This window comes from Chinchilla lanigera, unplaced genomic scaffold (genome assembly GCF_000276665.1).
Source record: "Chinchilla lanigera isolate Chin_1 unplaced genomic scaffold, ChiLan1.0 scaffold00112, whole genome shotgun sequence".
Classification (NCBI taxonomy): Eukaryota; Metazoa; Chordata; class Mammalia; order Rodentia; family Chinchillidae; genus Chinchilla; species Chinchilla lanigera.
Window position 1 is genome coordinate 4,438,058 of NW_004955513.1, and position 27,420 is coordinate 4,465,477.

A 27,420-nucleotide genomic window follows, 5' to 3' on the forward strand; every position below is an offset into this window, starting at 1 on the left:
GCGGCCACGTGACGGCGGTTGCCAGGGTGAAAGGTCGGCGCGCCGGCGACACTCCCAACATGGCGGCGGCCGGGGCGGCTGCGCGTAGTCCTGGAGCTCGAGCGCGGCGCCCGCCCACGTCCCCGCCTCGTGCAGCGCGGCTGCCCGGGCTGCTGCTGCTCCTGGCTGCGGCGGGGCCGGGAGCGGCACGGCTGTACCGCGCGGGCGAGGACGCCGTGTGGGTGCTGGACAGCGGCAGCGTGCGCGGAGCCACGGCCAACAGCTCGGCCGCATGGCTCGTGCAGTTCTACTCCTCCTGGTGTGGCCACTGCATCGGCTACGCGCCCACGTGGCGGGCTCTGGCCGGAGACGTGCGAGGTGAGGCCCTGCGCGCCGGGCCTGGCCCCAGCCTGGTCCGCGTCGTTCCGGGCTGCGAGCCGGGCCCGGAGCCCCCGCGCCCCGCGAGTGGCCGTCCCGGGTCTCCCGTCGTAGAACACCTACCCTTTTCCGCCCCAAGAGCTTCGTGAGGCCCCCAGGCCTCGTACCCCAGCCCTTTGCCGACCCCCACCCCGCTAAGTCCATTGCACAGCCTGGCAGCCCCATCCTTTAAGCACCCTCATTCCTGTCCAAACTGCGCCGCTCCCAGCCCTTTAAATCGACGTCATCCCCTTGCTGGTGTGGATCTGCAGCCATATGGTAGATATCAAAGTGAGCCCGCAACTCAGAAACCCAGTGCCCCGGGGACTGCTGTGTCGAAGCAAAGGAAGTGCGGAGCATTTTGTTGGTGGCTTCCTCTTCCCGGGCTCCCAGACCGCAGCTTTTGAGAAATCTTACATTCACCAAACTGCTGGTGCTCAGCACTTTCTCGGCGCTGCCGTTATCCCTCCTGCCCTACAGGGCCGAGTTGTAACCCGAGGAGGCATTTGTAGACCCCTTCCAGCAGGCTGGGCTTGTTGTAAAACGGAATTTAAGCAGTTTTGGAGTCGGAGCTCCTCCCCAGCAAGGTTGAGGTTTGGCAGGACTGCTCACTACTGTAGCGCTAACCTCTAATTACAGATTTCACTGGCCGAGAGCGTTACAAATTGTTGCTCTTCTTTCCTGCACCTTTGTTTTTGGGTCTTACATCGAACTCTGCAGAATTTTTTCATACTCAGAAGAAATGGCGGGGTGGGGGTACTGGAGATCCAACCCAGAGGTGCTTTACCCAACCTCACCCACCTATTTTTTTTTTTTTTTAAATTTTGAGACAGGCTTTCACAGTGAGTCAAATCCTCTTGCTTCAGCGTCTTTGAATGCTGGGATTACAGGCATGTGCCATTGGCACTCAGCTAAAACTTTTTTTTTTAAGTACACAGTTGTAAATGACTATTTTTAAAGTATATCCTCTCATCTCAGTGTTGGAGCTAATTCTAGTGGATTTGTTCTCTTGGAGTTCAACTTTTAAGTACTTAGTAAGCACTAGGTAGAACTGACCCAGAGGGTGAAAGAAGGAACCAAAAAACTCCTAGAGGATGTGCTTCAAGGCACTCAATAAAATAGAGTTTTCAGTTCTTGTTTTTATTTTGTAGCTGAGATATAGATACATAAATGAAAGTGCTGGTAGATCTGGTGGCACTTCTGTCACCTTTTGTGGGTGTATTTTCTTTTCAGTTTAGTATCTGAAATGTAAAAGTCATAAACCAGATTCAAATATTGCAAGCTCTTTTGTTAGCTGAACTAGCATTTAGGGAACCCTGAACATTGTCCTTGGAACGTGGAAGGAAGTTTACTTCTGGAAGGGAGACGGTCACATCCATGCCGCGTACAGTGGTAAACTTAGCTCAGTGCACCTGCATAAAAATGGCCGAGTCCACCAAGTCACGGCAGGAAGACCGGCCTGAGCCTGAACTGAGATCTGCCTGAAAGTGAAGTGGGCAGGAGCACGGTGAGGAGGGGCGGGGACCTGGGGCCGCCAGTCAGAGAATGCTAAGGTGAGGGCAAAACACTGAGAAGTGTCCCCGGAGCTGGTTCTAGGGCCAGGCTTCACAAAGCAGGGTCACCCGGGGACTTGGTAGAAATGCACTTGTCAGCCCAGCCCGGGTGGCTGGGTGGAGCCCAGGGTCCTGTCGGCACAAGCCCCAAGCTGGAGGATCACTGTTCTTAGGGACGCTAACCCTGCAGGACACCTGCACAGAGGCTCACGGCCACAGGAGAGGGAGATGTAGCCGGGCCTGCTCCTCATGATGTCCTCCACACCAGAGGCTTGTGCTGTCGGGGACTCCTCTGTGAATGGGGCCTTGGCCACCTGGTATGCCTGTTTCCGCTGGGAGTGGTGGGGAGCTCCTCCCTCAAGGGTGGCGGCCCCCTGTGCCTGGCTCTGCTTCCACGTGGTCTCCCTGTGTGGGTCATGGCTCAGGGAGGGGTGCCCTTCACCCCACACTGCAGTGTGGTGTTGACCTTCTTGGGCACGTGGGCCTTGCACTGGGGCTCTCAGGTGCCTTTCCCGGCCCCCCTTAAAATGGCATCCCAACCACCTTTCCCAGCCACGCACCGCTGTTCCTGTACCAGGGTGGTTGCCCCCAGGGGGTTGCCACAGTGGGGATTCTGAGCTAGAGCGCTGTGCCACCTGCCCCATCACCTGCCAGCTGGAGCAGCAGAAGGGAGGGTGGTTCCAGGCGGCCCCTCCCAGCCCCCTATGCACAGCCTCGAGGACTTAAATCATTAGGTGCAGGCGCCATGGCTCCTCCAGCTGTGGGGGGCTGCTCCTGCCCCAATCAGCTGTGCACAGGGCATCTCCTTGGGGTGTCTGGGGCAGGAGAGGGCCTGGTGCGGAGCATGCATCCTTAGGGGTCCCCTTGGAGTCTGTCTGCTCCACTTCATGCCACCCTGGGGAGCAAAGCACAAGGCAAGTGAGTGAAGGTCTAGTCTTGGTGCCGGAATTCTGTGTGAGGAACTGGGGGCCAAGAGAGGTGGCAGGGGGCACCCAGGGGACCTGGAGTACTTTTAGAGTCGCCCTGCAGGGGGCACCATGGGCGATGGTGCCTGAGGCCAAGTGAGATAGAGTCGGTAAGGGTCACACAGCCAAGGGACAGGCTGGAGCTGAGTCCAGGCGTGGGTGACTCCAGAGCTCCATGGGCTCACCTGTGTTCCTGCAGAGGGCAGCTGGGGTGTGCGTGGTGGGTGCTGGGCAGGACCTGGGCACAGGCTGTGTTCCTGTGGGCAGAGGACAGGGTACCCTGTGACCACTGCCAGCTGGCGGCCCTAGCCTACGTGCCTTCGCCTGAGCACCTCTTCCCTCTGCGTCTGCTCTTCTTGTCTGCTTGACTGGGACAGAGCGTTCTGTGGTGAATGCGACCCCAAGGTCTTCCCCAGGGGGCCCATTATGCCATGGAAGAAGGTAGAGAAAGAGCTGAGGGAGGGGGCGCAGCCAGGTGAGGTCTGCATGTGGCCTCGAGGCTATGGGATGTGCACCTGCACCCTGGAGAAGGCAGGAGTGGGTGGAAGATGTCAGTGTGGTCCCTGCTGTCACAGCCACCTGGCTGCTCTGCAGTTAATCAGAGTGGGAGGCAGCCAGGCCTCCAGGGATGGACCAGAGTGGGAGGCAGCCAGGCCTCCAGGGTGGCCCTGCCCCCAGATCACTGCGGTGGTTGCGTGTGAGACCCTGGGGTGGTTTGCAAAGAGGGCCTTCCAGCCTGTGCAGCTGTGTCATGGAGTGGCCCACGCTGGGGAGGGGTGGGGACTGGGTCCCTTTCAGAAGCGCTTGCTTTCTTGTCTGTCACCTGTGATGCTTCAACATTGAGCTAACATTTGCTAACCTCACCCTCAATGCAATCCTCTTGAATGTTTTTTTGGGAATCAGGAATTGAACTCAGGACCTCACACTTGCCAGGCAGGAGCCCTGCTGCTAAGCTCTATCCCCAGCCCTGTCCCTTGAATGTTAAGGGCCACATCCGGTTTGGGCCGTGGGGGAACAGGGGTGTTGTGGCAGAGGGCTGAGCCCTTACCCAGCGCCCTTGAGGCCCTGGGTTCCATCCCCAGCACCAGAGAGAAGGTAGAGCTGGGGCGTCTGGCTCCCATGGCCCCCTCAGGGCCTGGCTGCACCTTGTGCCTGGTGTACATGTGGGTGTGGAGTTTGGTTTCTCTCCCATGCCCTCCCGTCCCACACTTGTCACCTGAACTTGGAGGTTATTCAAGAAAACCTCTGCCCTCCAGGAAGGGCCTGCGCTCGGAGAGGAGGTTCTGGGGTCTGGAGTGTGGGCCCGGAGCCTCTGACACGGTCCTGGCTTCAGGAGACTGAAAAAGCCACAGCCAACCTTGGTGCCTGAAACACAGCCCTCCCATGTGTTCATTTAAACCAGAAGTTGATTAATCTTGCCCGTAATCGTTTCCTGGGACTTATTGATGCTTAAGCATAAATCGGACTTCTGTGGACATTTCCATTAGCGCGTGGCAAGCAATGGTGAAGGCTTAACCCTGCTAGGTTCAGTGGTCGAGTTGCTTGACAGGCAAATCTGAAATAAGTTTTAGTCTACTATGGAAAGAAATTTAATTATTTCACAAATATTTTTTAACTAGTGGTGCTGACATAGCACGCAGGAGCGGAAGCGGGCAGTGAGCCCTGAGGTTTCGTTCCCCTCCCCTTGGAGGCCCGGCCTCCAGGGCCTCCCAGCTGGTGCCCTCTGACCCTGTGTTCCTGGACGCCCCGCAAAGCCAGCGAGTCACACTTGCTGGAAGCATCCTCGCCTTTGTGTGCCGGCCTGGACAGGTGGAGAGGCTGGGCAGGGAGGGTGCTGCTGAATGAAGCCCAAGCCCCGAAGCTGAGCCTTTTCAGCCCTGTGCATTTGGTTGCTGAAATGGGTGGCGGTGTCCTTTGTGTGGCTCTGAATACTGTCCATCTGCCGGCTCCGCGGTGACTGCTGGCGCCTCCTCGGTGCCCTTGGCGCCTGTGTAACTGAAATTCTCCCTTCTGCCACAGCCAGTCTCAGAGACAGACAAAGGCCTGAGATGCTTGTGCCCAGCGCACCCTGGCCAGGAGGCCTGGGGCCACGCAGAGGCATCCTGGCTGGAGCGAGGCTCCGCAGGTGGCCTGTTGGTCACAGGAGTCTCAGGTGCTGCAGCAGGTGGGACTGGGCCATCCCTTCAGCCACTGTGTCTGCAGGTGGCACTGTGGGCCACACGTGAGTTTGCGCAGCTCTTCCCGCTCCCCTCTGGTAGGCAGTGAACAAAGCAGAGAGGTTGGCCTTCCATGGGAGGAGCAGAGGCCGAGAGAAACTTGGAAGGAGAGGTGCCTATAGAACCACAGGGCCAGTGGGAAGAAATCGGCCTGTGCCGGTGGGGGGGAGTGGTTCAGGGCGCGTGCCTCACAGAGCCCTTCGTGGCCTGGCGGGCAGTGTCCATCTCGTTTCCCAACAGCAAGAGATAGAGAACGGCTCCGGGCAGGGCCGGTCTGTGTGTGGCGTCTCTGGCTGCTGTGTGGGGCTGAGGGGAGCTGCAGGGAGTCACGGGCCAGCGCGGCGTCGAGCCGGCTGTCGGAGGCCGCGAGGCGGGGAAAGGAGACGCTTGTGTCTGAAGTCGGCTCAGAGGAGTCGGCCCCGGCCGGGCGAGTGTGAGGTTCCAGGGAGAGAGCCGGGCTCTGGCCTGCAGGTGGGATTGCAGTTTTAGGTGGCCTACATAGATTGGGAGAAATGTAGCAAAGGCAGGGTGAAGGCCTGACGCTCACACTGAGGTTTGGTGGCCTGTCCAGCAGGTTTCCCCTCTGTTTGGCTTCCTTCTGCAGCCTGCTGTAGAGGAAATTGTGGTTCAGAGTCGGAAATGACCCACTGTGATCTCCCTTCCTGTTCCTGCCGTCCTGGGGTGTCCCACCCTGCCCGGTGTCTGACCCTGTGTCCACTGCTGCCACGGGCCAGGCTGGGGTCAGTGTGAGCTCGTGGCTGTGACAGTGGAGACACGGTGCTCGTGTCTGGTAGGGGAGGCCTGGCCTTGCCGACCCTGATGGGCCCTGTGGCTCCACCCTCCAGTGCCACTCCAGCAGGCAGGGACTGGCCTTGATCTGTCAGAAGTCAGCAGGGACATCACTGACAAAGTCCTGCCCACCCTTAGTGCTCCAGTGAGACCCCGTGCCGCCCAGCAGGACCCCGGGTGAGATGCATCCACCCTGCCCTGGCTGCCCATGGTGCCACAGCTTTAGCTGTTCACCTTCTGGACAAGAGTGTCACACTGGCGAGAAATCTGGGGAAAACCAGTGTTGTAATCAGGGTTTTCAAGGGAAAGGATTTAAGTGTCCAGTGTCCTGCATGAGTCCAGCTGAAGACCTAGGGCCCATGGCAGTGCCTGCAGGAGTCCAGCTGGAGGCCCAGAGTCCACAACAGTGTCTCATGCAAGTCTGTATCAAGGATCTGCCCTGGGAATGCCCAGAGGTCAGTGGCACAAGCTAGAAAGTCTGTGCCAGCGGGATGAAGGATCTGTGCTAGCAGTGTGAGGGATCTGCACTGGAGCCAGGAAGCCATGCTCAAAGTAAGAACCAGAGCTCCCCCGAAAGGTACCACAGCCATCCTCAGCAACAGCGAGGACCCGAGCTCCTCTGATGATGATAACAGCCGAGTTCATGTCAGGAAAACCAGTGTGACAAGCTTCTCCAGGAGAATCAACAGTACCATCTTCCTCTCCTGTTCTCCTTTTATGCCATTGGTGCCAATCCTCAGGGGACCCTCCACACCCAGCACCACACTGACTTAGTTCTGCTGGGTGTCACAAGTTGACCACCAGTTGTCAGTCCACCACAACTGGGGCTTGTTTCTTTCTTTAAGCTGTATTCTGCTGGCTGATTCCACCCGTTGCACCCTGGGAGTGCGAAGGAGAGGAAGTCTCAGTTGTTGACAGGACTCTGCAAGGGAGAGAGCGCCACATTCATGTGTGGCGCTGTGAACTTTCCCAGGGGCCTGGGCGTCCTACCTCCCTGCTGTGCCCATGGAGGACAGCACCCTGGTTCTCAGGAGCAGGGTGGAGGGGGGATCCCCAGTTCTTGGGAGGTGCAGGCTGGAGCAGGGCAGAGGGGGGATCCCTGGTTTGCAAAGGCCGGCGTGGGGCTAGGGCCAGGGCTGGGTGGGGGGGCGGAGTTTGACATCGTGTGTGTCATCCTCCATCTGTGGCTGTAGCATTGTCTCCATGGTATCTGCAGTGGAAACCACTCTTGCCAGCCCAGTTCCTCCTGAGTCTCTGAGGTCAGAGGGCATTGCTGGTTAAGGCCCCAGTGTTAGGAAGTGACCCACAGGTGCTCTCAAGGGAGAGCAGGAGGAGGCACAGGATCTGCCTTGCTCAGCATCCCAGGGACAGCCCCAGCATGGCCGTCATCCTGGTAATACTGGGAAGGAGGGTGCAGGGTTCTGGTTCCTCACTGCCCCTGCTGTGCAGGGCCTGGGCCCGCCGTGTCCCCAGCTGCTGAGTAGGAGCCCTGACATTCCCACGTAGGACCCCACGGCAGGGCTGTGTGGGCCAAGCGGTCTAACAGCCGGCAGTGCGCACACCACGGGGCTGCTGGTGTACCTTGGGGCCATGGAGAGGGTAAATGGGAGAAGCCTGGCCTTTGTTCTGATGGAGGTCAGACTGCAGGTGTCAGAAGGTGGATCGGGCCTCTGCGTCTCACAATCTCAGCTCCTCAGCACCTGGACCCCATGTCCAGGCGTCCTTGCTGCAGAGGGCAGGGCTGGTGGCACCCGAAAGGCCAGAGCACTCCGGCTGCAGGGCCGGCCCCAGGGGGGTTAGGGAGAGCCTCTCACCACAGCTGCCTCCGTGGGCAGGTGCTTTGTCCGCGGGGGCTGTGCAGAGCCGCCGTGGCGACTCCAGAAGCTAGAGGCCCTGGGTGTCCACAGTGGCCGGGACAGCAGGTTTCCTTCTGAGTAACACATGCTTAAGGACAACCGCCAGAAGGCTAGGACCCCACGCGCTCGAGAAGCACGACTGGGAGTGTCCTGGCTCCACCATCCCCGCACCTCGTTTCTAGGTTGGTTTGGGGTTTGGGCTGCCGTGACTGTGCACTGGGGCGCTCCTGGAGCAGGTTTTCACTTTCTTACTCTCTTTCTCAGTAGAAAGGCGCTGTAGCCGGGTGTGGTGGCATAGGAGGCTGAGGCAGGAGGATCACTATGCGTTCACCTGGGCTACATAGTGAGTTCAAGGCCAGCCTGGACTATATAAGTGAAACCCAGTGTCAGAAAGCAAAATAAATAAATAAAATAGAAAGTACAGTAGGGCCAGGGTGTAACTCAGTGATAAAGTACTTGCCTAACATTCAGAGGCCCTGGATTCCATCCCTAGCACTGAAAAAAATAAGTAAGAGAACCTGCCATGGGGGGGTAGAGACACACGGAGGAAGCCCCAGGGAGTAGCAGGAGCGCAGGGTGAAGCTAGGGCGGGGGGCACAGCGGCACTGCCCACAGAGCCCTGAGCACTGGTGGCGGAAGGCGGCAAAGCCTCCGTGCCTTGCTTGCTGCCATCTGCCGTGCTAATTGGGCGAGAGTATTAACTGTTCCTCCTCAGTTCTGTGCAGTCTGAGGCTCCAGGAAACGCGACCTGCGACTGCGGAGCCCGTGTGTTGACCGCGGCCTTGGGATGCGCATTGGTCTCGCAGGGGCAGCGTTGTGTTTGGTCTCGGGTTGGAAGAGGTGGCCTTGTCCTTTCTCTCCCTCTCTGGTGCCGGCGATGGAGCCTTGCACACCAGCGGAGAGCCCGGCCCTTTGGGGTGTGTGTGTGTGTATGAGAGAGAGAAAGAGTAAGAGACAGACAGGGTGGAAAGGTGGCAGTGGGGTGACACCTGCCTTCCCAACGCGCCTTGCTGGGGCCGGGGCAGGACGCAGACGTGGGGCCTGTTGATTGCTGGTGGCGGCAGCTGTGAGCTCCTGTGCTTGGGAAGAGGCGGCTCGGTAGGGACTGGAAGTCACTGCGTCCTTCAGTGCTTGGCCTCGGGCACCTGAGCCCCGAGCTCCCTCGGCCCACGCCCTCTGGGGGCTTTGCTGTGCTTTGCTCTTGTGTGGGCCTGGAGAAGGGACCGCGCAGGGCCAGGCTGGAAGCATGTTCGAGCCCCCGGGCTGTGGCTTCAACATAAGAGAGGGCATCTTGTTCTGTAACCTGCCCCTCGTTACAGGGGGGGTTCCAGGGGCTGACCCCAAGGGCGCTGGAGATGACTGTAAGCCAGAGCCCTGCTGTCGGGGACACCTACCCTGTCAGTCTGTTACCCTCCACGGGTGGGGATGGAGGGCAGGCCAAGGACTTCCTGAGCCCCAAGAGACACCTCACCTGCACACGTGTGCTATGCACCGTGCTAGCACCTGTGTGAGGAGGCTGGGGACAAGGGCACCCTGCTGGCTGCTGTCCCCGTGAAGCAATACACTTGAGGGGTGGTTATCGAGGGAGGCGGCCAGGGTTTCTTGCCCCCTGGTGGAAGCTCTAGAGTGACCTCAGCAAAAGAACCTAGCAAGGACATAGACCTCGGCCCTGTTTGCAGAAGAGCCGCGCTTGGGTGCTGTCAGCAGGTCAGAGCGAAAGGGACAGGCAAGCAGGTCCCTCAGCTGGCACGTGCCCCAGGACAGTGGCCTCCTCATTAGGATCCTGATTCAAACAAAGTGTAAGCCAGACAAAGGGACAGGGCCGTCGCCACCCTGCCTGGGTGTGATGTGGGTTGGGGAGGGTGTGTGTGCTCTGCTGTGACGGTGGAGCCCTTGGAGCCAGGCGTGGGCGTTTAGAGGAAGTGTGTGTTCCTGGGATCCTCGGGCCGCTAGGTGTGGGTCAGGTGGAGCCCAGAGGAGAGGGTGAGACTGAAGATCAAGGAGCACAGGGTGTCATGATTTTATCTCTTATTTACGTGCTGGAGACTTTGCTATAATTAAAAAGTTAAGGGTAGGAGAAACCTGTAAGGTGCTCCTTTCCTGTTGCTGAGGATGGCAGAAGCGTCCCAGCCAAGGGGCCGTCTGGGCAGGGGCCCCTGGTGTTGGTGACTGTTCGCGCACACACTGCGAGTGAGCATGGGGGCGGTTCATCTCCAAGGCTGTACCTGCGGGTCCCCGTGGTGTGCGTCAGGCATCAGGGTGTCCCTGAACTGGGAGCAGGCGGTGCGGCAGCTATTGGGCCATTTGCAAGTTCCGCAGGAACCAGTGGGCGCCATTGTCCTCCGTGGTGGGGGACATGTGCAGCCTCTGGTGGAGACGTCACTCCCCTTCCCTGGCCGCACGATGACTCCAGGGGGCTGTGGGCTGGGTGCTCATTGCCCCCATCCCCCAGGCTGAAGGTCTCGCTCCTGCTTTTCAGACTGGGCCGCTGCCATCCGCGTCGCTGCTCTGGACTGCGCGGAAGACAAGAACCAGGAGGTGTGCCGCACCTATGACATCCACTTCTACCCCACCTTCCGGGTACGTAGCCAGCTCCCTGGGCGCAAGCACCGGGGTGATCTCAGCCGAAACGATGCAGGCCTTGGTGCTGTGGTCGGCCCTCCCTGCTCTCACCAGGGGCTTCTTTAACCTGGGGCTTCACACTGGTGGTTCCCACTTCTTGTGTGTTCCTGCACTGCTTGTAGAAACGCCCGCCAGCGTCCCTGGCAGGGGGCCATCCACGCTATCGAGTGCAGAGGCTGAGGAGGTTTGGGAGGGTCCCCAGGACCTGCGTGCATGGCTGTCTCCATTACTTTTCTCTCATTGCTGAGACAAAATACCCAATGCCCAAAATTAAGGAAAGAAAGGTTTATTTAGCTCACAGTCGGTGGAGGTTTCAGTCCATACTTGGCTGGCACCGAGGCAGAGGGCAACTGTTCGTGGCTGCGGAAAACAGCAAGAGCAAAAAAGAAGCGAGAGAGAAGCCACTTTCCCTCCTTTATACTGTATGCAGGCTGCCCGTCCCAGGGGGCGTGTAGCACTCACACCCATAATCCCAGCTTTGGACCGCGAGTCAATCACCAACTCTAGAAGCCCACCCCATGACTGCAGGAGACTTTGGGGGGACACCCAGACACAAACCCTAACTACAGCCCATGCTGCCTGTGAGCACCCGCTCATCCACAGCCAGCACTGCTGGCATCACTACGCCCACTCACTCCACAGACAAGGCTGTTCCCACTTCTCCCACTAGGGGGCGGAGAGAGCTGGACCCCTGTCCAGGTCCCCGTACGGCCCTGTGTGGGTGCAGCCTGGCCAGCTTGCCTGCCACTGTCCGACACAGGACTGGGCTTCTCCAGAAGCATGTGGTGCCTTTGGTGTCCTTTCCAAGGCGCCTGGGATGCCCAGCGCCTTACGCCCAAGGGCAGCTGTCCTGGTGCCCTTCTGGCTCCTGCTGTGCTGTGCCCAGCCAGCATGTGCTGCTCTGCACGGTGCCATGCCTGTGGCCGCTCAGCCCTTGGTGCCCTTTCCCTGCTTTCTTGTCCTCGTTTGGAGGGCAGCAGACGTTTGCCCATCTTGTCTCCTCTCCAGCGTCTTGCGTGGTCACGCAGCACCGCATCAGTGGCCCCGTCCCACACCCGCGCAGCAGTGAGGACAGGCTGTGGGCACCGCATGCCTTGTGGTGTCTGAGTGCCAGCGCTGTTGCCCTGGAGATGGGGTCTGGGCTGCCCCAGGCCCCTGCAGGTGTGGACAGCACCCCTGGGTGTGCTCTCCCACCTATTCCAAGACCCCTGCAGCCTTGGGAGAAACTGCTGGTGTCCCTGGGCTGAAACGCCTGCTGGCACCCTTTGTCCATTTCCTTCTCGGACGCACATCCCTTTCCGACAGCTTTCTGACAGCAGGGTCCTTTGTAAATTCTTGCTTCTGACCCGTCCACCCAGCATGCAGCTTGTCTCTCCACTGCCTTTGGTGGAGACAGTGCCGCGTCTAGTGGGAAAACCCATCCCATCCTCTGACACTCGGCAGTGACTCACGCTCCCTGTAGGTCTCGTGTGGTCATGCCACCGCCTCTGATGGCGAGAATCGAGGGGGTGCTGTTCTTTACAGCCCCCCCGCAACTGTTAGAAAATGTGCATATCAGAATTCCGACATGCGCTCACCTACCTGCTGTGGACCTGGCGGGGTCGCTGGTGTCCACAGAGTGGAAGAGGTGTGGCTTGTCCTCGTCACTCAGGGTCTTAGGGAGCTGGGTGGAAGAAGCTCTGGTGACCAGACGACACGTGTTATAGACATGCACAGACCTCCCCAGCTGTTGCTTATTTGTTGTGTTTTTTCTCTAGTATTTTAAAGCATTTACAAAGGAGTTTACAACGGGAGAAAATTTTAGAGGTAAGGACCAGCAGCCCTCTACTGTCTCCCTTAGCCTGGCCACCCCCCTGCTGACATAGACAGGGCGCTCAGCGTGTTTGCACCTTTCTGTGAGGAGTTCAGACCCAAACAGTCTGAGCAATAATTTCCTTTGTCTTTCTTGGAAAATGGAGTAGTGAAATTTTTCCTTCGAAGTTGTGTGATTTGTGTTTATGCATGTATGTGTAGTATTGGGGCCTTTGCACTCAGCTACATCCTCAGCCTTTGTTTTCCTTATTTTTTATTTCGAGACAAGGTCTCATTAGGTTACCCAGGCTGGGCTCAAACTTGAAATCACCCTGCTTCAGCCTCCCAGAGTGCTGGGATGGCGGGCATGTGCCACCATACCCAGCTTTAAAGTAAATTTTTTATTGAAAAAAAATATTTGAGTCAGGTCTCACTATGTAGTTTGGGTTGGCCTTGAACTCATTCTGTAGTCCACATAGAGCTCCTGCCTCAGCCTCCCAAGTCCTGGGCTTATAGATGTGAGCTACCACACTGGCTGAAAAAACGTTTGGAGAAATACATAAACAACTCGGTGCAGCTGACAGCCTTTTGGGAGTGCGTATGGCCAGGCAAGCAGTGCAGGTCAAGGCCTGGAGGGTGACCAGCCCTTAGGGTGGCACTGGGGAAACACTGTCAGTGTCTTCCCCAGTGTTTAGCTCAGCATGGCAGAGCACTGAGGGTGGGGCATGGCCAGTGGCTGTGTCCTAAAGCTGCCCCCTCCTGCCCTGCGGGCTCCTGTTGTGTGTGCACCACTGTGGAGTCCATGTGGCCCCCATGGCCAGCTGTACCGCCCATCACACACTGTCCCCGGGCCCGGGGGCGGCTGCACAGGGGACAGACCCACCCGCGTGGCAGTGACGGCACTGCTCTGGCAGGGCCTGACAGGGAGCTGCGCACGGTCAGGCAGACGATGATCGACTTCCTGCAGAACCACACGGAGGGCCGCCGGCCACCAGCCTGCCCGGCTCTGGACCCGATCCCGTGAGTAGCTGTGGTACCAACCCCCTCAAGGGGCAGCTGAGTGTCATCTGTGAAGTGTCCCGTGTGCCACGGGATGGCAGCGCACTCACCAGAACCCCTCTCTCCCACAAGGCCCAGGGACATCCTCGCCCTCCTCGGCAGCCGTGGCGGCCACTACGTGGCTGTGCTGTTTGAAAGCAACAGCTCCTACGTGGGGCGAGAGGTAGGGGTCCCAGTGCTCAGCTGTTGGGTGGGGGGGCACGAGCTCACAGGCAGCAGCCGGTCCTGACTCGAGTTCTTGGGGTCAGGGTTTCCATTTTCCAGCAGAGTCACGGGTCTGTGGCACAGAAATCCCGGTGTTTAGCTCGGCGTGGCAGAGCACTGAGAGCCAGAGAGTAAAACTGTGGCCGCCTCTTTCCGGGAATAGCCACTGCCCTACATACTCCTGGGTCACCCAGGTTCGGGCATCTGAGGTGTGGGAGCGGGGGGTTCTGTGGGCCTCAGATGCCACTGCTGTGTCCCTCTGCCACCAAGACCCCGCCGATGTGCCTTCAACCGGCCGTCCTGCCCCAGGGCCCCCCCGCCAGCCACCCCACCTGACTGCAGCCCTCCGGCAGAGCTGCTGTGTGGGGCAGGGCTGGGGGCAGGGCTGGCCCCTGTGGAGGGTGTGTTTGAAAGGGAGAGTGAGGTTTTAATCAGTGTTTCCCTGGACTAGTCTGGAAAATCTCTAAATGGGATTATAGTTCCTGCCCCTGGGCCCACACCTCCGTGCGCTTGTCTCATTAGTTGCCTTAAAATGCGTTGCAGCTAAGGTGTCAGTGACAGCGCGCTTCAGCGTGGCACACATCGGTCGCTCCAGGTGGCGCCTTGGGCTTTGTGTCCCGCTGGCCGGGTGACCTGTGAGGGGCCGTGCGCTTTCCTGAGCTCCTGACCTCGCGGAGTCATGCGCCTTCCCTCGTCGCGCAGGTGATTTTGGACCTGATTCCGTACGAGAACATCGTGGTGAGCAGAGCCCTGGACGGGGACAGGGCTGTGCTGGAGCAGCTCGGCGTGGCTTCGCTGCCTTCCTGCTACCTGCTCCACCCCAACGGCTCCCACGGTCTGATTCACGTGTGAGTGCCGCGTGGCCGTGGCCCGGGGTGGGCCTGCTCGCCTGGCTGCAGTGGGGTGTGGGGACAGGCACGCCTTGCTGACTTCCTAGAGCGGACGGGGGAGTCCCGGGCTGCGTCTGAGGGAGCGCTGGGCCTGGTGCTGCTTCCCTGGTTTGTTCTGACGTGGCCCAGGCTCCAGGAGCTCTTCTGTCTGGGCTGGGTTTTCCCACGTCCAGAGCTGCCCATCGATCCTGTCTGGGCCTGCTCACTCCAGAGTGAGGGAACCTTGTGTGACCTTTGCCCTGCAGCTGGGCCTGGACAGGGACTCAGCAGGGTGGGGCTGGCGAAGGCAGAACGGTGGGGACGTGGGGGTGAGGTCTCGAGGCTGTGGAAGGAGTAGGAGCCACAGCCCCATGCTCCCTGCCTGCCTGGCTGTCCCCTCCCAGCCACCATGGGGCTCCTGGGTCGCCAGCAGCCCTGGGCACTTGCTGACTTAGCAGTGCGTGCCCAGCAGTCCTTGACGTCACCACGTGACCAGGCCAGAAGAAGACCGCACGCAGGTCCTGCCCAGAAAGCCCAGCACACCACAGTTCGCTAAGTGCCTGTACCGTAAAGAAAGCACAGCCTCGAGCTCACCCGGAGGGGCCCTGAGCACTTGGGGGTTTGGCTGTGCGACGTGGCGCTGCCAGAGCATGTGTCCGCCGCCTGACACAGGTCAGTGCTGGCCCTCAGAGGGGACCACGCTCACTGGAAGCCACACACTTGCTCAGGGGAGCCCTGCGCTCCTGTGGTGCCCTCAGCCTGGGGCCCCCAGGCCGGCGGTGTGCTCCGCAGGGCCGCCAGATGCCTGCTGCGCTGGCGGCCAGGGCTCTTAGGCTGGGTGATCACAGTCGGGTAAGCTCGTCTTGGCAGATGCTCAAACCAGCTCTGCAGACATCTTTGGGTCCCGGCAAGCAGATGAGCCTGGTGCTTTCTGCGCCACAACTCAGATCAGCCGTGGACTCAGCAGAAGGGCCCCGTGCCCCCACCCTCTCCACGGCTGCCCTGTGGTCCTGCTGAGTGTGGGGTGGATGGGGCGGGGCCCAGGGTGACTTGGGCCTCAGCCCCCCATGCAGACGCCCCTGCTGGCAGGTCGCAGTGGGGCCTGGCAGGGCATCCCCACCTTTCTTCTTCCCCACAGTGCGAAGCCGCTCCGATCCTTTTTTTCCTCTTATTTGAAGTCATTGCCAGATGTAAGGAAAAAATCACTTTCCATGCCTGAAAAGCCCAACAAGGAAGAAAACACAGAAGCCATGGTTTGGAGAGAATTCGACAGGCAGGTGTCCCTGGGAGCCTGGCCCGCATGTGCCTCGAATTGAGTGACTGCCTCCCCATGGCCAGCCACCCCCTAGCGGGGCAGGGCCCGCAGTGCAAGGGGCGGCTCCTGACTCCCCGTTCCTCCCAGGGCCAAGCTGTACACGGCCGACCTGGAGTCGGGGCTGCACTACCTGCTGCGGGTGGAGCTGGCTGCGCACAGGTCGCTAGCTGGAGCCGAGCTGAAGACCCTCCGGGACTTTGTGACAGTTGTTGCCAAGGTGAGGCGGCCCCAGCCGAGGGTATTGGGCGGGCTCTGCACACCGTGGGCACGCATGGTGTGTGATGGTGGGGGGCTTGCAAGGGAGACCCCCTTCTCCTGGCCTAGGCCTGCACGGGTGTCCCTGGGGGCCTCTGGGAGCTCTGGGGTAAGGGGCAGTAGGGTGAGGGAGGTCCCAGGGCTTCATACCCCAGGCAAGGTGTCAGAAGCCACTGGGGGTCAGCAAAAGACAGTCACAGGTGGGTGTGTGGCCCTGGGGCATGGGCCTCGTGGGGGCAGCTAGGGAGCCCAAGTCCTCTGGAAGTGGCCAGGGAGTCCTTTCTGGACTTGGTGCTGAGGCAGAGGCAGAGCGAGCCAGCCCCTGCCCCCGCCGTGGCACTCGAGGCTCACGCGCATGAGGGCGGCAGCGGCTGGAGGCAGGACAGTGCCTTGTTCTGAGTAGCTGCTCTGAAGTTTACTCACTGGCCAAAGACAAGTTTGACACTGGCAAGTCCGCAGCTGCACCTCTGGCCCGTGCAGGTGAAAGTGCACGTTTCACTGGGTTGGAAGTGCGGTGCTGCTGGCTCCTCGTCCGTGGGCTGCAGCCTGGACAGCTGTGGTTGCAAAGCTTAGCACGGGTGCCAGGCTGCAGGCCCCCACACAGCAGGCTGCCCCAGGCCCACCCCTCAGTGCGCGGGCAGCGGCCAGACCCCTTGGGGGTGAGCCACACCCTGTGACCGCGGTCTTTCACTGTGCAGTGGTGTCAGCCAGGCACAGGGCGGGGGTGGACATCGTGGGCACAGAGCGCTCAGTCCCCACCCTCTGCTGGAGCAGCCAGCTCAGAGGGAGCCCCAGCCTAGGGAGCCAAGTTGAGTCGTCTCCATTTCCGGAGGCTGCGTGGCACTGGGTGTCTGACGGGCTCAGCGCCTCCTCTGTGGACCCTGAGACCCAGCCGCGGGTTCCTGACCACCTCTCAGGGAGGGTCCTCCTCACACAGCTGTTCCCTGGCCGGCCGCCTGTCAGGAAGCTGCTGGGGACGCTGCAGGAGTGGCTGGCCACGCTGCCCCTGGACCGGATCCCCTACAACGCGGTCCTGGACCTGGTCAACAACAAAATGCGGGTGAGCCCAGCCCCCCACGCACCTGTGTGTGCCTGGCCCATACCCGCTCCTGGCCTCAGGACTGAGTCTGGGGGGACAGGAAGCCACACTTGCCCACATGCCACACTTGGCTGTGCTGCTGGCACCTCACTGCCCCCTCACTTGGCTCTGGCACGCTGAAGATGCGAGCCCCGGGGCAGGCAGCCACCCCAGGTTGCACAGGTGGTCCAGGCAGGTGCTGGGCTCCGTGGTTGGTTGGTTTCTCCTCAGGGAACACTGTCATGTTACACCAGACAGGATGGGCAGCCGGCCTGGGGCTCTGAGCACGGCACTTGCCCCAGCAGCCCTGTGCCCCAGTCCCCCGGCTCAGTGGCGGGAGGAAGCCCCAGCTCTTAGCCTTCCAGAGCGGCACCCTAGCTCTGAGGGGGCCTCTGTCCTGCCGCATTCTGCGGCTCCGTCCTTAGGCTGTGGAGGCCTAAGACGAGCGGGTGCCACACATCCCCTCCACCTCCCGGCCTCTGCAGTGCCAGCCTGGTGCCTCAGGAGCCCTGGGGGCTCATCTCCATGGTGTCTGTGACGGGGACTAGGCGTGGTGGCCCACGGGCCCTCTGCTCCTGCACTCCCACTAGAGTGCGCATGCCTCTGCTGCGACCATGGAGCAGCTGTGCCACGCCGCTTTCCCTGTAACGCTTCCTCATGGTGAAGCCTCATTTCAAAGACAAGGGAGCATCTCTCTCCTGCGTGCTGGGCTGGTTGAGACACAGGTAGCCCATTCCTCCTGGCACCGCCTCTGATTCAGGAAGTACTTTAGCAGACAGCCCTTCCTCTCCACTTGGCCTTGAGTTCTGTATAGGCCCCTGGGGAGAGGTGCAGAGCTCTGGTGTTCCCAGGAGGGGTCTGATGCCGGCCCTGGCAGTGCCACCCCAGCCAGGTGGAGGCATCCCGAGCACTTTCCAATTCTGAAATTGTCTTGTGTTCTTCGAATTTCCCCAGATTTCCGGGATCTTCCTCACCAACCATGTACAGTGGGTGGGGTGTCAAGGAAGCCGCCCAGAGCTGAGGGGCTATCCATGCTCCCTCTGGAAGCTCTTCCACACTCTGACCGTCCAGGCCTCTGCCCACCCCGAGGCGCTGGCCGGCACAGGTAAGTGGCCCAGGCCCCAAGGAGGTGGCGTGGTGCCCACTGGTGTGTGACGCAGTGCACGGGACTACATCCCCTGCAGCTGTGTGAACCCTACCTCCTTGCCTCGGGCTCTCTCAGCATGGGATGTTGGCCAGGAATTGCCCTTTGGGAAAAGCCCCATGTCTGTTTAGGAAAATCTAAGTGATGCCTGTCGAGGGGTGTGTTGGCTTCTGCTGTTACTAACAGACCACCCCAGATGTAGCAGCCTGGACCCACCCGCCTTCAGCTTCTCTCAGCATCGGGGTTGGGAGCCTGCTTTGAGACTGGTGGGCTCCTCTGAGGGAGCCCTCCAGCTCCTCCAGAGTGAGCCTGCAGGAGAGGGAGCAGGTTTGGGGTTGACACCCCTCACCTCTGTGGCCTCAGCTCAGCGGACGTGAGTCACAGACCCACGGCTCCCAGGGGAGCCCAAGTGTAGGAGGGCACCAGCACGAGCAGGCACAGCGGTACGTGTGTGTGGTCCAAGGTACTTGGTAGGCCGAGGCAGGAAGATTGCGGGTTAAAGGCCAGCCTGGGATGCTGCCTGTCACCGAACTCCACATTTATCTTTTACCCAGTGGTGTTTGTGGGAGGCAGGGTGGAGTCTGTGGCTCCCGCCTCCTGCAGGCCTTTGGTAGCATTGTGGAGCCTTTCACAGTGACCTGTGTCCGTGACGCACTCTGCTCAGGGTGTGAGGGCCTGGGTCCCACTCTGCTCTCGCCCCTTGGCCAGCTCAGCTTCGCACCAGGCAGCCCAGGCCAGGCAGCTGCGCAGTGTCCCTCAGCGTTCTACAGCTGCTTGCTGCCGTGCAGCTGATTCCAGGCCAGGGAAGTAGAGTCTACTTGCTGGCAGGAGAGGGGACAGTCACACTTCTGGGGCACCGCGCCCAGGGGCAGGGGTGCCACGGGCTGTCCCTGAGACTCAGGGCAGCATGGGGACCTCCTTCCCAGGCCCAGAATGGGGAGGGAGGGTTGGTGCCGCATCCCTGAGGGACCCCGACAGGAGGAAGTGTGTTGGGGCAGAGGCAGAGCGGCAGCACTGCGCAGCCAGGGCCCAGAGTCCTCGGCCGACCTGTGCTGAGTGGATCTCTGAGTCCCCTCGCATCGCTGGGAGATGCCTGGGGAAGAAGCTCACACTGCGTGCTCCAGGGCCTCGTGCATGCGCACACACACACGCGCCAGTGTGCGGCCGCAGAGCAGAGCCCCAGCCAGAGCCCGCACCACTCTTCCCTGGCACCAAGTGCAACCGTCCCTCTCTGAGCAGTCTCCTGCCTGGGGAATTAGGTCAGGGGACTCAAGGATTAAGTCTTGGAGGTTTTCTTTCCTTATTGCTCGCTAAACCCCGTCCACTAAACCAGCAGCCTGTGCTAATCCCCCAGGTAGGGGTTTATGGTTCTTGTCCACTTTAAAGATTAGGGTCTCGGGTGTGCGGCGGCTCCGTGGGGTGGGGATTACCGTGATGGGAGGCAGATGTCTGCAGATCTCGGGCACCCATGCCTCTTGGTCCTGCCGTCCGCCCCGCACACTGAGAGCCAGCAGGGAATGCCTGGTGCCGAGAGCCACCCTCTCTGAGTGACACCAGCCGGGTCCCGGTGGAAGTCCCCGGGCCCGAGTCCCGAGTCCTTGGGAAGGGACACTGAGGTTGGGGCCGTGGGTGACTCCCCAGCAAGGAGGACCCGCTCCTGCGGGGTGGAGACAGAACCTCCCCAGAGCACACCCCGCATTGATCACTGATCGTTTTGGGGATCACTTTGCTGCTTCCTTGGGGTGCTGGCGCGAGGCCCTCACTTGCACACTAGTCTGAGCAGGGCTGCAGCTCCCTTTGGGCCGCATGGGGCCCTGGCTGCCTCCTCCCTCCACCCGGGCACGGGGCGGCTTCCTGGAAGCACCTTGTTGCTCACTTTCTGTGTGCGCTCAGCACGGCTCCTGGGACACCTGCTCAGCACGCAGGTGGTTCTCATACCTCCACCACTCGGGGAGGCTGAGCCTTTTACTCCCCGCTTTGGGGACAGAACCCAGGGCCTTTGAACTGAGTGCCCCAGCCTTTATTTCTTTTATCTTGAGACCGGGTCTTGCTAAATCGCTGCCTCTCCCAGGGCTCAGCCTTCCGGAGTGCTGGGATTACAGGCCCTGGCCACCTGCCACCTGGTGTTCCCTGTGAGGGGCGCTGGCCGCTTGGGCAAGTTTTGTGGGTCTCAGCCTGGCATCCTAGTCTAGAGTAAGCAGTGGTACGAGAGGAGAAGCCCTCTGGGTTTGGGGCGCTGTGGGCCAGGAGGCCGAGGCAGGACAGCAGAGAGACTGGCCCATGAGGGGTCACGCATCCAACAGGCCGCATCCAACAGATCCTGAGCTCTGGGTTCCTCCTGCTTGTGCCAGTGCACACTCAATCTCCGTGCCAGTGCCATGGCCCTGTCTGAAGAGGGTGCCACGGGAGCACCCCCCAGGCATGCGCAGGGGCCCACCCCGGCTGTGACAGTGGTGTCCCCGCAACCTGGCAGCCTCCTCCCTCCCTGCAGGGTTTGAGGACGACCCCCAGGCCGTGCTACAGGCCGTGAGGAGGTACGTGCGCACCTTCTTCGGGTGCCAGGAGTGCGGTCAGCACTTCGAGGAGATGGCTGCAGAGTCCCTGGATGCCGTGAAGACCGCAGACCAGGCTGTGCTCTGGCTCTGGAGGAGGCACAATGCCGTGAACAGCCGCCTGGCAGGTGAGGGGCGCTGCGCCCTGGGGGGGACAGGAGGCCGGCAGCAGTGGTGTCCCCAGCTGCAGCCTGCTGTGCATAGCTGGGGTCTCTCCCGGCCCCTGGGCTCTGCCTCTCCCCCCCCCCCCCGCATCACTCTAGGGTCTTTCTGTCCCTGCCACACCCTCTGGTAGCCTGCTGGGTCCCCGAGTAATTTTGACCCTGGAAAACTTAGGATAGAGTTAGTTTTTCAGCCGCGCATATTGGTGCACACCTATAATGCCAGCTGTCAGGTGGCTGAGGCGGGAGGATCACTGTGAGTTTGAGGCTAGCCTGGCCTATGCAGTGAATTCAAGGCCACTCAGAACTGTGTAATGAGATCCTGTCTATCTATTTTCAGGCTACACTGGTGCCTCAGTTCCCAAACTTAACTGTTTTCACCATTCTGTTCTCAGACTGAATTAGATGGGAACCAAGTCAAACTTGATTTGGTTCTCATCCAGTTTGGTTTGTGACCCAAATCCTGGAAAGCATCAAGTTCATGAATGGAGTTTTCATCACTGTGTAAAGAAAACCTCTCAGTGGTTTCATTTTAAAAGACTAAACGGGGCCTGGTGTTGTGGCCCTCACCTGTAACCTCAGGTACATGGGAGGCTGAGGCAGGACAGTTGAAAGTTTGAGTCCAGCCTGAACAACTTACTGAGATCTTGACACAAAGGACTATGGTATAACTTAGTGGAAGAGCCCTTGCCTAGCATGTGCAAGGGCCTGGATCTATTCCAGGACCAAAGAGGGGAAAGTGGGGGTGGGGCAGGGGGGTAATAAAATAAAAAACTAAATCGGGCATAAACATTTTCTTAGAGTTAAGTAATTTAAACTATTCCAAAATCAATGGCAGATTAAAATTAGGCTTAAAAATAATTCCACTGAGAAATAAATTTAATAGAGATGAATGGTAAATGCTAGTAGACTCCTGGTCTCTGTTTAATCCCTGTATTAGAAAACATATTACAGCTAAAGCACTAAAGAAAATTGGTTCTTTGCACGGAGAGTGGCCGTGCTCCTCGTGTTGCTGGGATTTGCTGTGTCCCAGTCAGCCGAGTCTCAAGCCTTTGCCAGGGGCCGGGGTGCCCCCGCAGGTCTCTAAGGGCCTCTGGGTCCACGAGCTGCCTGCAGCTGTCCCCCAGCTGTCCCCACAGGGCGGTTTCCCTGCGGAGCCTCCTGTTGTCCCCAGTGTGGGAGCCCAGGAGTTTGGCTTGCGCCTCCTGCCCGGGGCCGCCCTTGCTCACAGCCTTTCCAGGATGCTGGCATCTCACGGGTCCACGCAGGTCTCCACCCGGCAGCACGGGGACGTGTCCAGCAGCGAAGGGCAGGCCGGTCTGGTATCCCCCGCACCCCTGACTGGTATTCTGTGCACCTAGCAGAGAGAGAGGGATCAGAGCCAGCACAGTCAGTGAGGGGCGGCAGCTCGAGTCTCTGACCCCCAAGTGGTGCTGTTGGTGGATGTGGCTGTGGATGGGAGAGGAGGGGGCGACCCCGGGGAGGCCCGTGGCATTGGGACCTCCAGGGCGGTGCTGCGGGTCCTTCCCCGCCTGGTGGAGGTGTTGGCTGGTGTTCTTTCTGAGCAGGCAGCAGAGTCGCTGGCCATGCGCTTAGCTGCAGTGCAGGGCACTGTCCCAGGGTGTCTCTGGGGGCACTGGAGCATCCAGTGCCAGCATGGCTCAGTGCACCCAGCTGTGGCCATGGGGCCCCCCAGATGTACTGCACGGTCCTCATGGGTCAGGCCAGGCTGAGCACCCAGAGCGTGTGGGACAGCCACATGCAGGGATGGCGCCCCGCAGACAGAGCAGTTGGGCTGTGGGCCGCAGGCCTGTGGCGTGCACAGAAGACGTCTTTGGTCCTCGTGGGGTGGAGCTAGGGTGTTGCTCAGAGTCTGGTGGGCGAGTTTTTGGGGTTTTTCCTGGGTGCGGCGGCCGGGAGCCCGCCAGAGGGCTGCAGAGAAAGTGGGTGCCTGGGAGGACGCTGGGCCCAGAGGGCGAGGAGGTGGGTGGCCTGGGGTAGGTTGGGTGGAGCCTCTGCCCATAGTGATCTTCCTTCTAGGCCAACTGAGTGAGGACCCCAAGTTCCCAAAGGTCCTGTGGCCCACTCCAGACCTCTGCCCCGCCTGCCACGAGGAAATCAAGGGCCTGGACAGCTGGCACGAGGGCCAGGTGCTGGCGTTCCTGAAGCAGCACTACGGCAGCAGCAACCTGGTGGACACGTATTCTGCAGACTTGGGGGATGCCAAGGACACAGTGGCCGTGGGCCAGAGGCTGGCGGAAGGCAGAGGACTCACTGCCCCAGAGAGGCCCCAGGGGGACCAGCATGCACCAAGCCTCCGCCCAGCCCACAGGCTGGGTCCCAGGACCAGACTTTCTGAGAGCCCGCAGCACAGGCTGGAGGCAAGAGCCCAGAGTCCCCAGGGGCCACAGGCGCGTGAGGAGGCCGAGGCAGCCGCGCCCTTCCTGGGCGTCGGCTTCTCCAGCCTGGACATGAGCCTTTGTGTGGTGCTGTATGTGGCCTCCTCCCTGTTCCTGATGCTCATGTACTTCTTCTTCCGAGTGCGGTCCAAGCGGTGGAAAATTCGGCTCTACCACCCTGCTGTGTAGCGCCCACGGGCCAGGGCGGCAAGCAGCTCAGCGCAGAGAGCCCAGACCACCCTGCCCCCCATTTCCCTGCAGCTTTAGCGTTGGTGATCGGGGATTTTGTAAATGTGTTGGTTCTGGACCCTACCACGTGGCCCAGGGCACTGGTCCCTGTCCACGGCCTCCACAGCTCCTGCTTCAGAGCCCTGTGTGCGTCGCCTGAGGATGGGAAGAGCAGAGGCCGCCGCAGGGCTCCACAGAGACTCCTGCAGGACCTGCTTCTGCGCTTGGAGAAACTCCCTGGAGGTGGCCTCATGGTGACACAGCAGAGCCACAGCAGTGGCCTTCCGGGTGCCTTGAAGCAGGTGCAGCCGTGGTCCTGGCTTCGCCATCGGTGCCTTTCAGCCGCTTGGCTGTCCCTGCCTGACCTGTGATCATGGGCACTCGGGGTGCAGAGGCAGCGGAGGGCTCTCGTCACCCCGTGCCTGCAGGCTGGAAGGGCCAGGGGTTTTGTGGCTTGGCTTTCTCAAAATGAACCCAGGGACCATGGGGAATAAACTTGGGGCTCAGAAGGGCCAGGGTGGTGGCAGTGCCTTCTGTTTGTCTGGTGGCAGAGACGTGAGGGTCACCCCAGTGTGGCTGTCCAGGGTCAGCATGGTTACAGTCTCCGGGAGGCCTGCACGGCGGCCCCTCTGAGTCCTGAGTTCCTCGTCATGCTGCGCCGAGGAAGCGCTGGGGAGATGCCCAGAGGAGGTTGAGGCCCCGTACTGGGAGGAGGTCGCACACGGGCACGTCCTAGACTTCCTTGGGGATGTTTTGATCATTTAACAGTTGAAACACATTGTAAAACCCAAAATACTGCAGTGGTAAGTTTGCCTCCGCAGACTTCAGCAGAGCAAAGCAGACCCTCCTGGGACTCTCCCCATGGACCGCTGTGCCCGAGGCCTGTCTGGCAAGCTGTTTTTTTGGATAAAGTGGGTTGGATGAACCTGCATGCCTGTCTGTGTGCTTGCACACGTGTGTGACCAGGATAGTAGTAAATATTTTTCCACTTTCCCTGTTTTATACTCCCATATTTCCTTATACAGTCGGTCACGTGGGTGTCGTTAAGCGCCGGTAATACCACTGTCCTTGCTGTGTGAGACACATGGACAGCTGCCGCCTGCCTGGCCTCCCATGGCCAGTGCAGAGGTGGAGGGACAGGGAGCGCCCGCTGGGGGCCAGCGGCCTGGCTGCCCCTGCTTCACCTCCTGTTTCACCTTCCTTCTTGCCGTGTCCTCTGCTGTCGTGGACCCCTAGCTGGTCTTGGTCACTGGTTTTGTGCCTGGAATGTTGAAGGCACTGGGTTGTCTCCGTCCGCCTGAGAACCCTCAGCCAAATGGCTCTGCACGGCGTTGGAGGAGGCGTCCCCAGGGAAGTGGGTTCTGGAACCGAGAGTCGCTGCCACATGGGGCTGCTCTTTGAAGTGGGGGTCACCACTCCGAGGGTCCTGCAGTCGGGCAGAGCTTCTAGGCTTCCCTGGCTGAGGGCAGCTGACTGGCGCAGTCCCCCACATGTCACGTGGCCTGCCAGGCCCAGGGCCACCTGTAGGCACAGTGTAAGGTCTGTTTTCTAAAGTTGTAAGTATTGTCAGAGGTATGGAGACTAATGGATATAATAGGTCAGTAATTTAAATGTTTATTTATTTTTAATGGAAAGATTTTGATTAAAAAGCCAATTGACCTGGAAATGTTAGTGAAATTTCTTACCTGCAAAGAAAGTGGACATTTTGTATTTAAGTAAACTATAATTGTGTACATTTTAAGAATAAAGAAAACACATTTGAGAAAATCATCCCAGTTCTCTCGAAGCAGGAGCGTGCTCCACCATGCAAGTAGGTGCGGTGTGAGCCCCTCGTTCCCATCCAGTGTCCTGGCTGGATGTGTGGAATTCTGGAATATTTCGTATTGAATCTCAAGGTTGTCCGAAGACAGCCTTGGCCAGAGGGGCTCCTTGGAGCTGATCTGGACTCAGCCACAGGACAGCACCCTCTGTTATTTCAGAATGTGCGACCCCAGGGAACCCCCAGCTGCCTAAGCACGGGGCGCACCCTTCTCCAGTGGAATTGATGCGGCTGGGGGTCTGGGCCTGAGTTCCCGTCAGGACCCCATCTTCCCCAGGCCGCATTGCCCAGGTCTGCAGCGGGCTCTGGAGCCCTGCGCAGCTTCTGTTTGACGACAGCTGCTGTGCTGGGTGGGGGTGGGGAAGAGCCGGCCAGCCGGCGCAGGTGCGGGTGGAGGCCCCACCTGTGTCTGGCAGGAGAAGCCTGACCCAGAGCGCTTTCCCGGGCTGCCTGGGCGCTGCTTCCAGAGGCTGCGAGCCCGGAGGCCACGTCCAGCGGCTTCCAGCCCGCTTGCTGCGAAGGCGGTGCCTCCGGGCGGCTTTTAACATTCAAATAACTGACTTCTGCCAGCGAGGGGGCCCAGGCCCGCCAGCCCCAGCTCCAGCCTGGGAGGGACGCGCACCCGACTCCGCCCGAGCAGACCCGGAGAGGGCTGGGGCCGGGGGCGGGGACAGGGAAGGGGCGGGGGCCCGGGCGCGACGCCTCCTTCAGCACCGTGGACAGCGCCCGCAAGTGCCGGGCTCTGACCCCGAGACAGCGCTGGCCGGCGGGGCGAGCTGCAGCCCTTCGGGGACTCCCGCTCCGACCAGACTCCACCGCGATGCTGCTGGAAACGGAGCTCGAGCGGGACCGAGATAGGCCTGGGGTCCCCGCCGCGCACACCCTCTGCACCTTTGGGGGGACTGGGGGTAAGAGCTGCTTTGCCCCAGCCGGAGGACGGGGGAGGGGTGGGTTGTGAAAGCCGCCGGGACAGGCCTGGGCCTGCGGGAGGGGAGCAGGGCAGGAACGGCCACAGGGAAAGAAGTCCGCGGTGACTGCAAGAGGGACCTGGAGTGGCAAGAGGGGCCAGAGGAGTGTGACCACGGTGCCTCCCCAGACTGAGGCAGCTCCCTGCACCGCCCCATTTTGCAGCGGGGAACTTCTGGCCGCCTCTCCCGCCTCCACAGTCCTCCCCAAGGGCCACTCCTTGGCCACGGACGTTGGGAGATAATGGAGGCATTGTTGGCGAGCCGGCCAGATGCCCAGAGTGTGGGGCCGCCCCTTACCCAGTCCCACCGCCGCTGCTGCAGCTGATACTGGACAGCCCACACCCCACGCCCTGGCGCCCTCTCTGCCCAGGGGGGTGCGCTCTGCCCTCCTGGAGTCACAGGGCAGAGTGCCCCGAGGGGTGTGGGCGGGAGGGGGGTCTGTGCATTCCCACACCCTCCTTCCGGCCCTCGGTTTTCATAGCTCGTGTACCAAGCACAGACGCGGGTGGACAGGGCACTGTCCTCCGGCTGCGGGCAGCGGAACCGGCAGACCCGCTGACAACCTTCTGGCTTCCCAGCACTTCCTGGGGCCTCTGTGGGTGCCAGGGCCATCACTGCAGTGGCCGAACAGGCCTGTGTCCCTGCCGAGGACCTCCCACCGTTCGAGGACAGGGCAGCTCCCATGGGCTCACCTGTGTGCACCGGGGCAGGATGCCGGGAAACCAGGCGCCAAGAGGTTCTGTGCACGCTGACCAGAGTGCTGCGATGTGCAGGCTCCTGGTTCAGGCCCTCCTGGCCCAGTCCTGGCTGCCCGTCCAGGCTGAGAGCACCGGCCTGTTTCCCTCCTGAGAGTCGCCGCCTCCAACCGGCTCTTCCAGGCGTGGCGCAGATGCCCGCAGAACTGGGAGGTCCAGGGTGGCATCTGGATCCTTGAGGCTCCGGGGTTCTGGTGGCCTTCTGCAGCCGAACGTGGTCTCGAAGCCTCTTGGCTGTGAAGCTCCCCAGGCCAAACTTCAGGGGCAGGAGAACCCGGCTCCCTCCCTCCAGTACCCGGACCCCCAGCTCTCTTGAGGCCCTCGGGAGCCAGCTGCGGGGCAGAGGTGAGAGCCAAGGGCAGCCCCGACCGGGTCCTGCCCCGCGGTCCCAGCCCCGGGGCCCGAGCGCTCGCAACCCCGCCCCGC

General features: G+C 60.5%; 2 protein-coding genes across 2 annotated transcripts in view; both read left to right on the forward strand.

Annotated features, from left to right (window-relative positions):
• Positions 1 to 20: 20 nt before the first annotated feature.
• Positions 21 to 25,219, forward strand: Qsox2 (quiescin Q6 sulfhydryl oxidase 2). Its single transcript, XM_005408519.1, has 12 exons — positions 21 to 357; positions 10,255 to 10,355; positions 12,155 to 12,203; positions 13,103 to 13,208; positions 13,320 to 13,410; positions 14,154 to 14,299; positions 15,459 to 15,593; positions 15,723 to 15,852; positions 16,828 to 16,950; positions 17,923 to 18,073; positions 20,604 to 20,792; positions 22,866 to 25,219. Exons 1-12 carry the CDS (start codon positions 60 to 62, stop codon positions 23,411 to 23,413), a joined length of 2,067 nt encoding a protein of 688 aa, XP_005408576.1. The 5' UTR covers positions 21 to 59; the 3' UTR covers positions 23,414 to 25,219.
• An 872-nt stretch (positions 25,220 to 26,091) lies between these two features.
• Positions 26,092 to 27,420, forward strand: part of Lhx3 (LIM homeobox 3) — a 6,814-nt gene continuing 5,485 nt past the window's right edge. Inside the window, exon 1 of the mRNA XM_005408529.1 lies at positions 26,092 to 26,179. Coding sequence (XP_005408586.1) covers positions 26,092 to 26,179 — 88 coding nt within the window. The remainder of the gene's footprint in view (positions 26,180 to 27,420) is intronic.

Excerpts from the sequence above, each read along its gene's own strand:
- Qsox2 (XM_005408519.1), top strand. The coding sequence starts at position 60 with ATGGCGGCGGCCGGGGCGGCTGCGCGTAGTCCTGGAGCTCGAGCGCGG. Across the intron at positions 13,209-13,319 it reads CCGGCTCTGGACCCGATCCC|GCCCAGGGACATCCTCGCCC; the intron begins GTGAGTAGCTGT and ends CTCTCCCACAAG. Across the intron at positions 20,793-22,865 it reads CGTGAACAGCCGCCTGGCAG|GCCAACTGAGTGAGGACCCC; the intron begins GTGAGGGGCGCT and ends TCTTCCTTCTAG.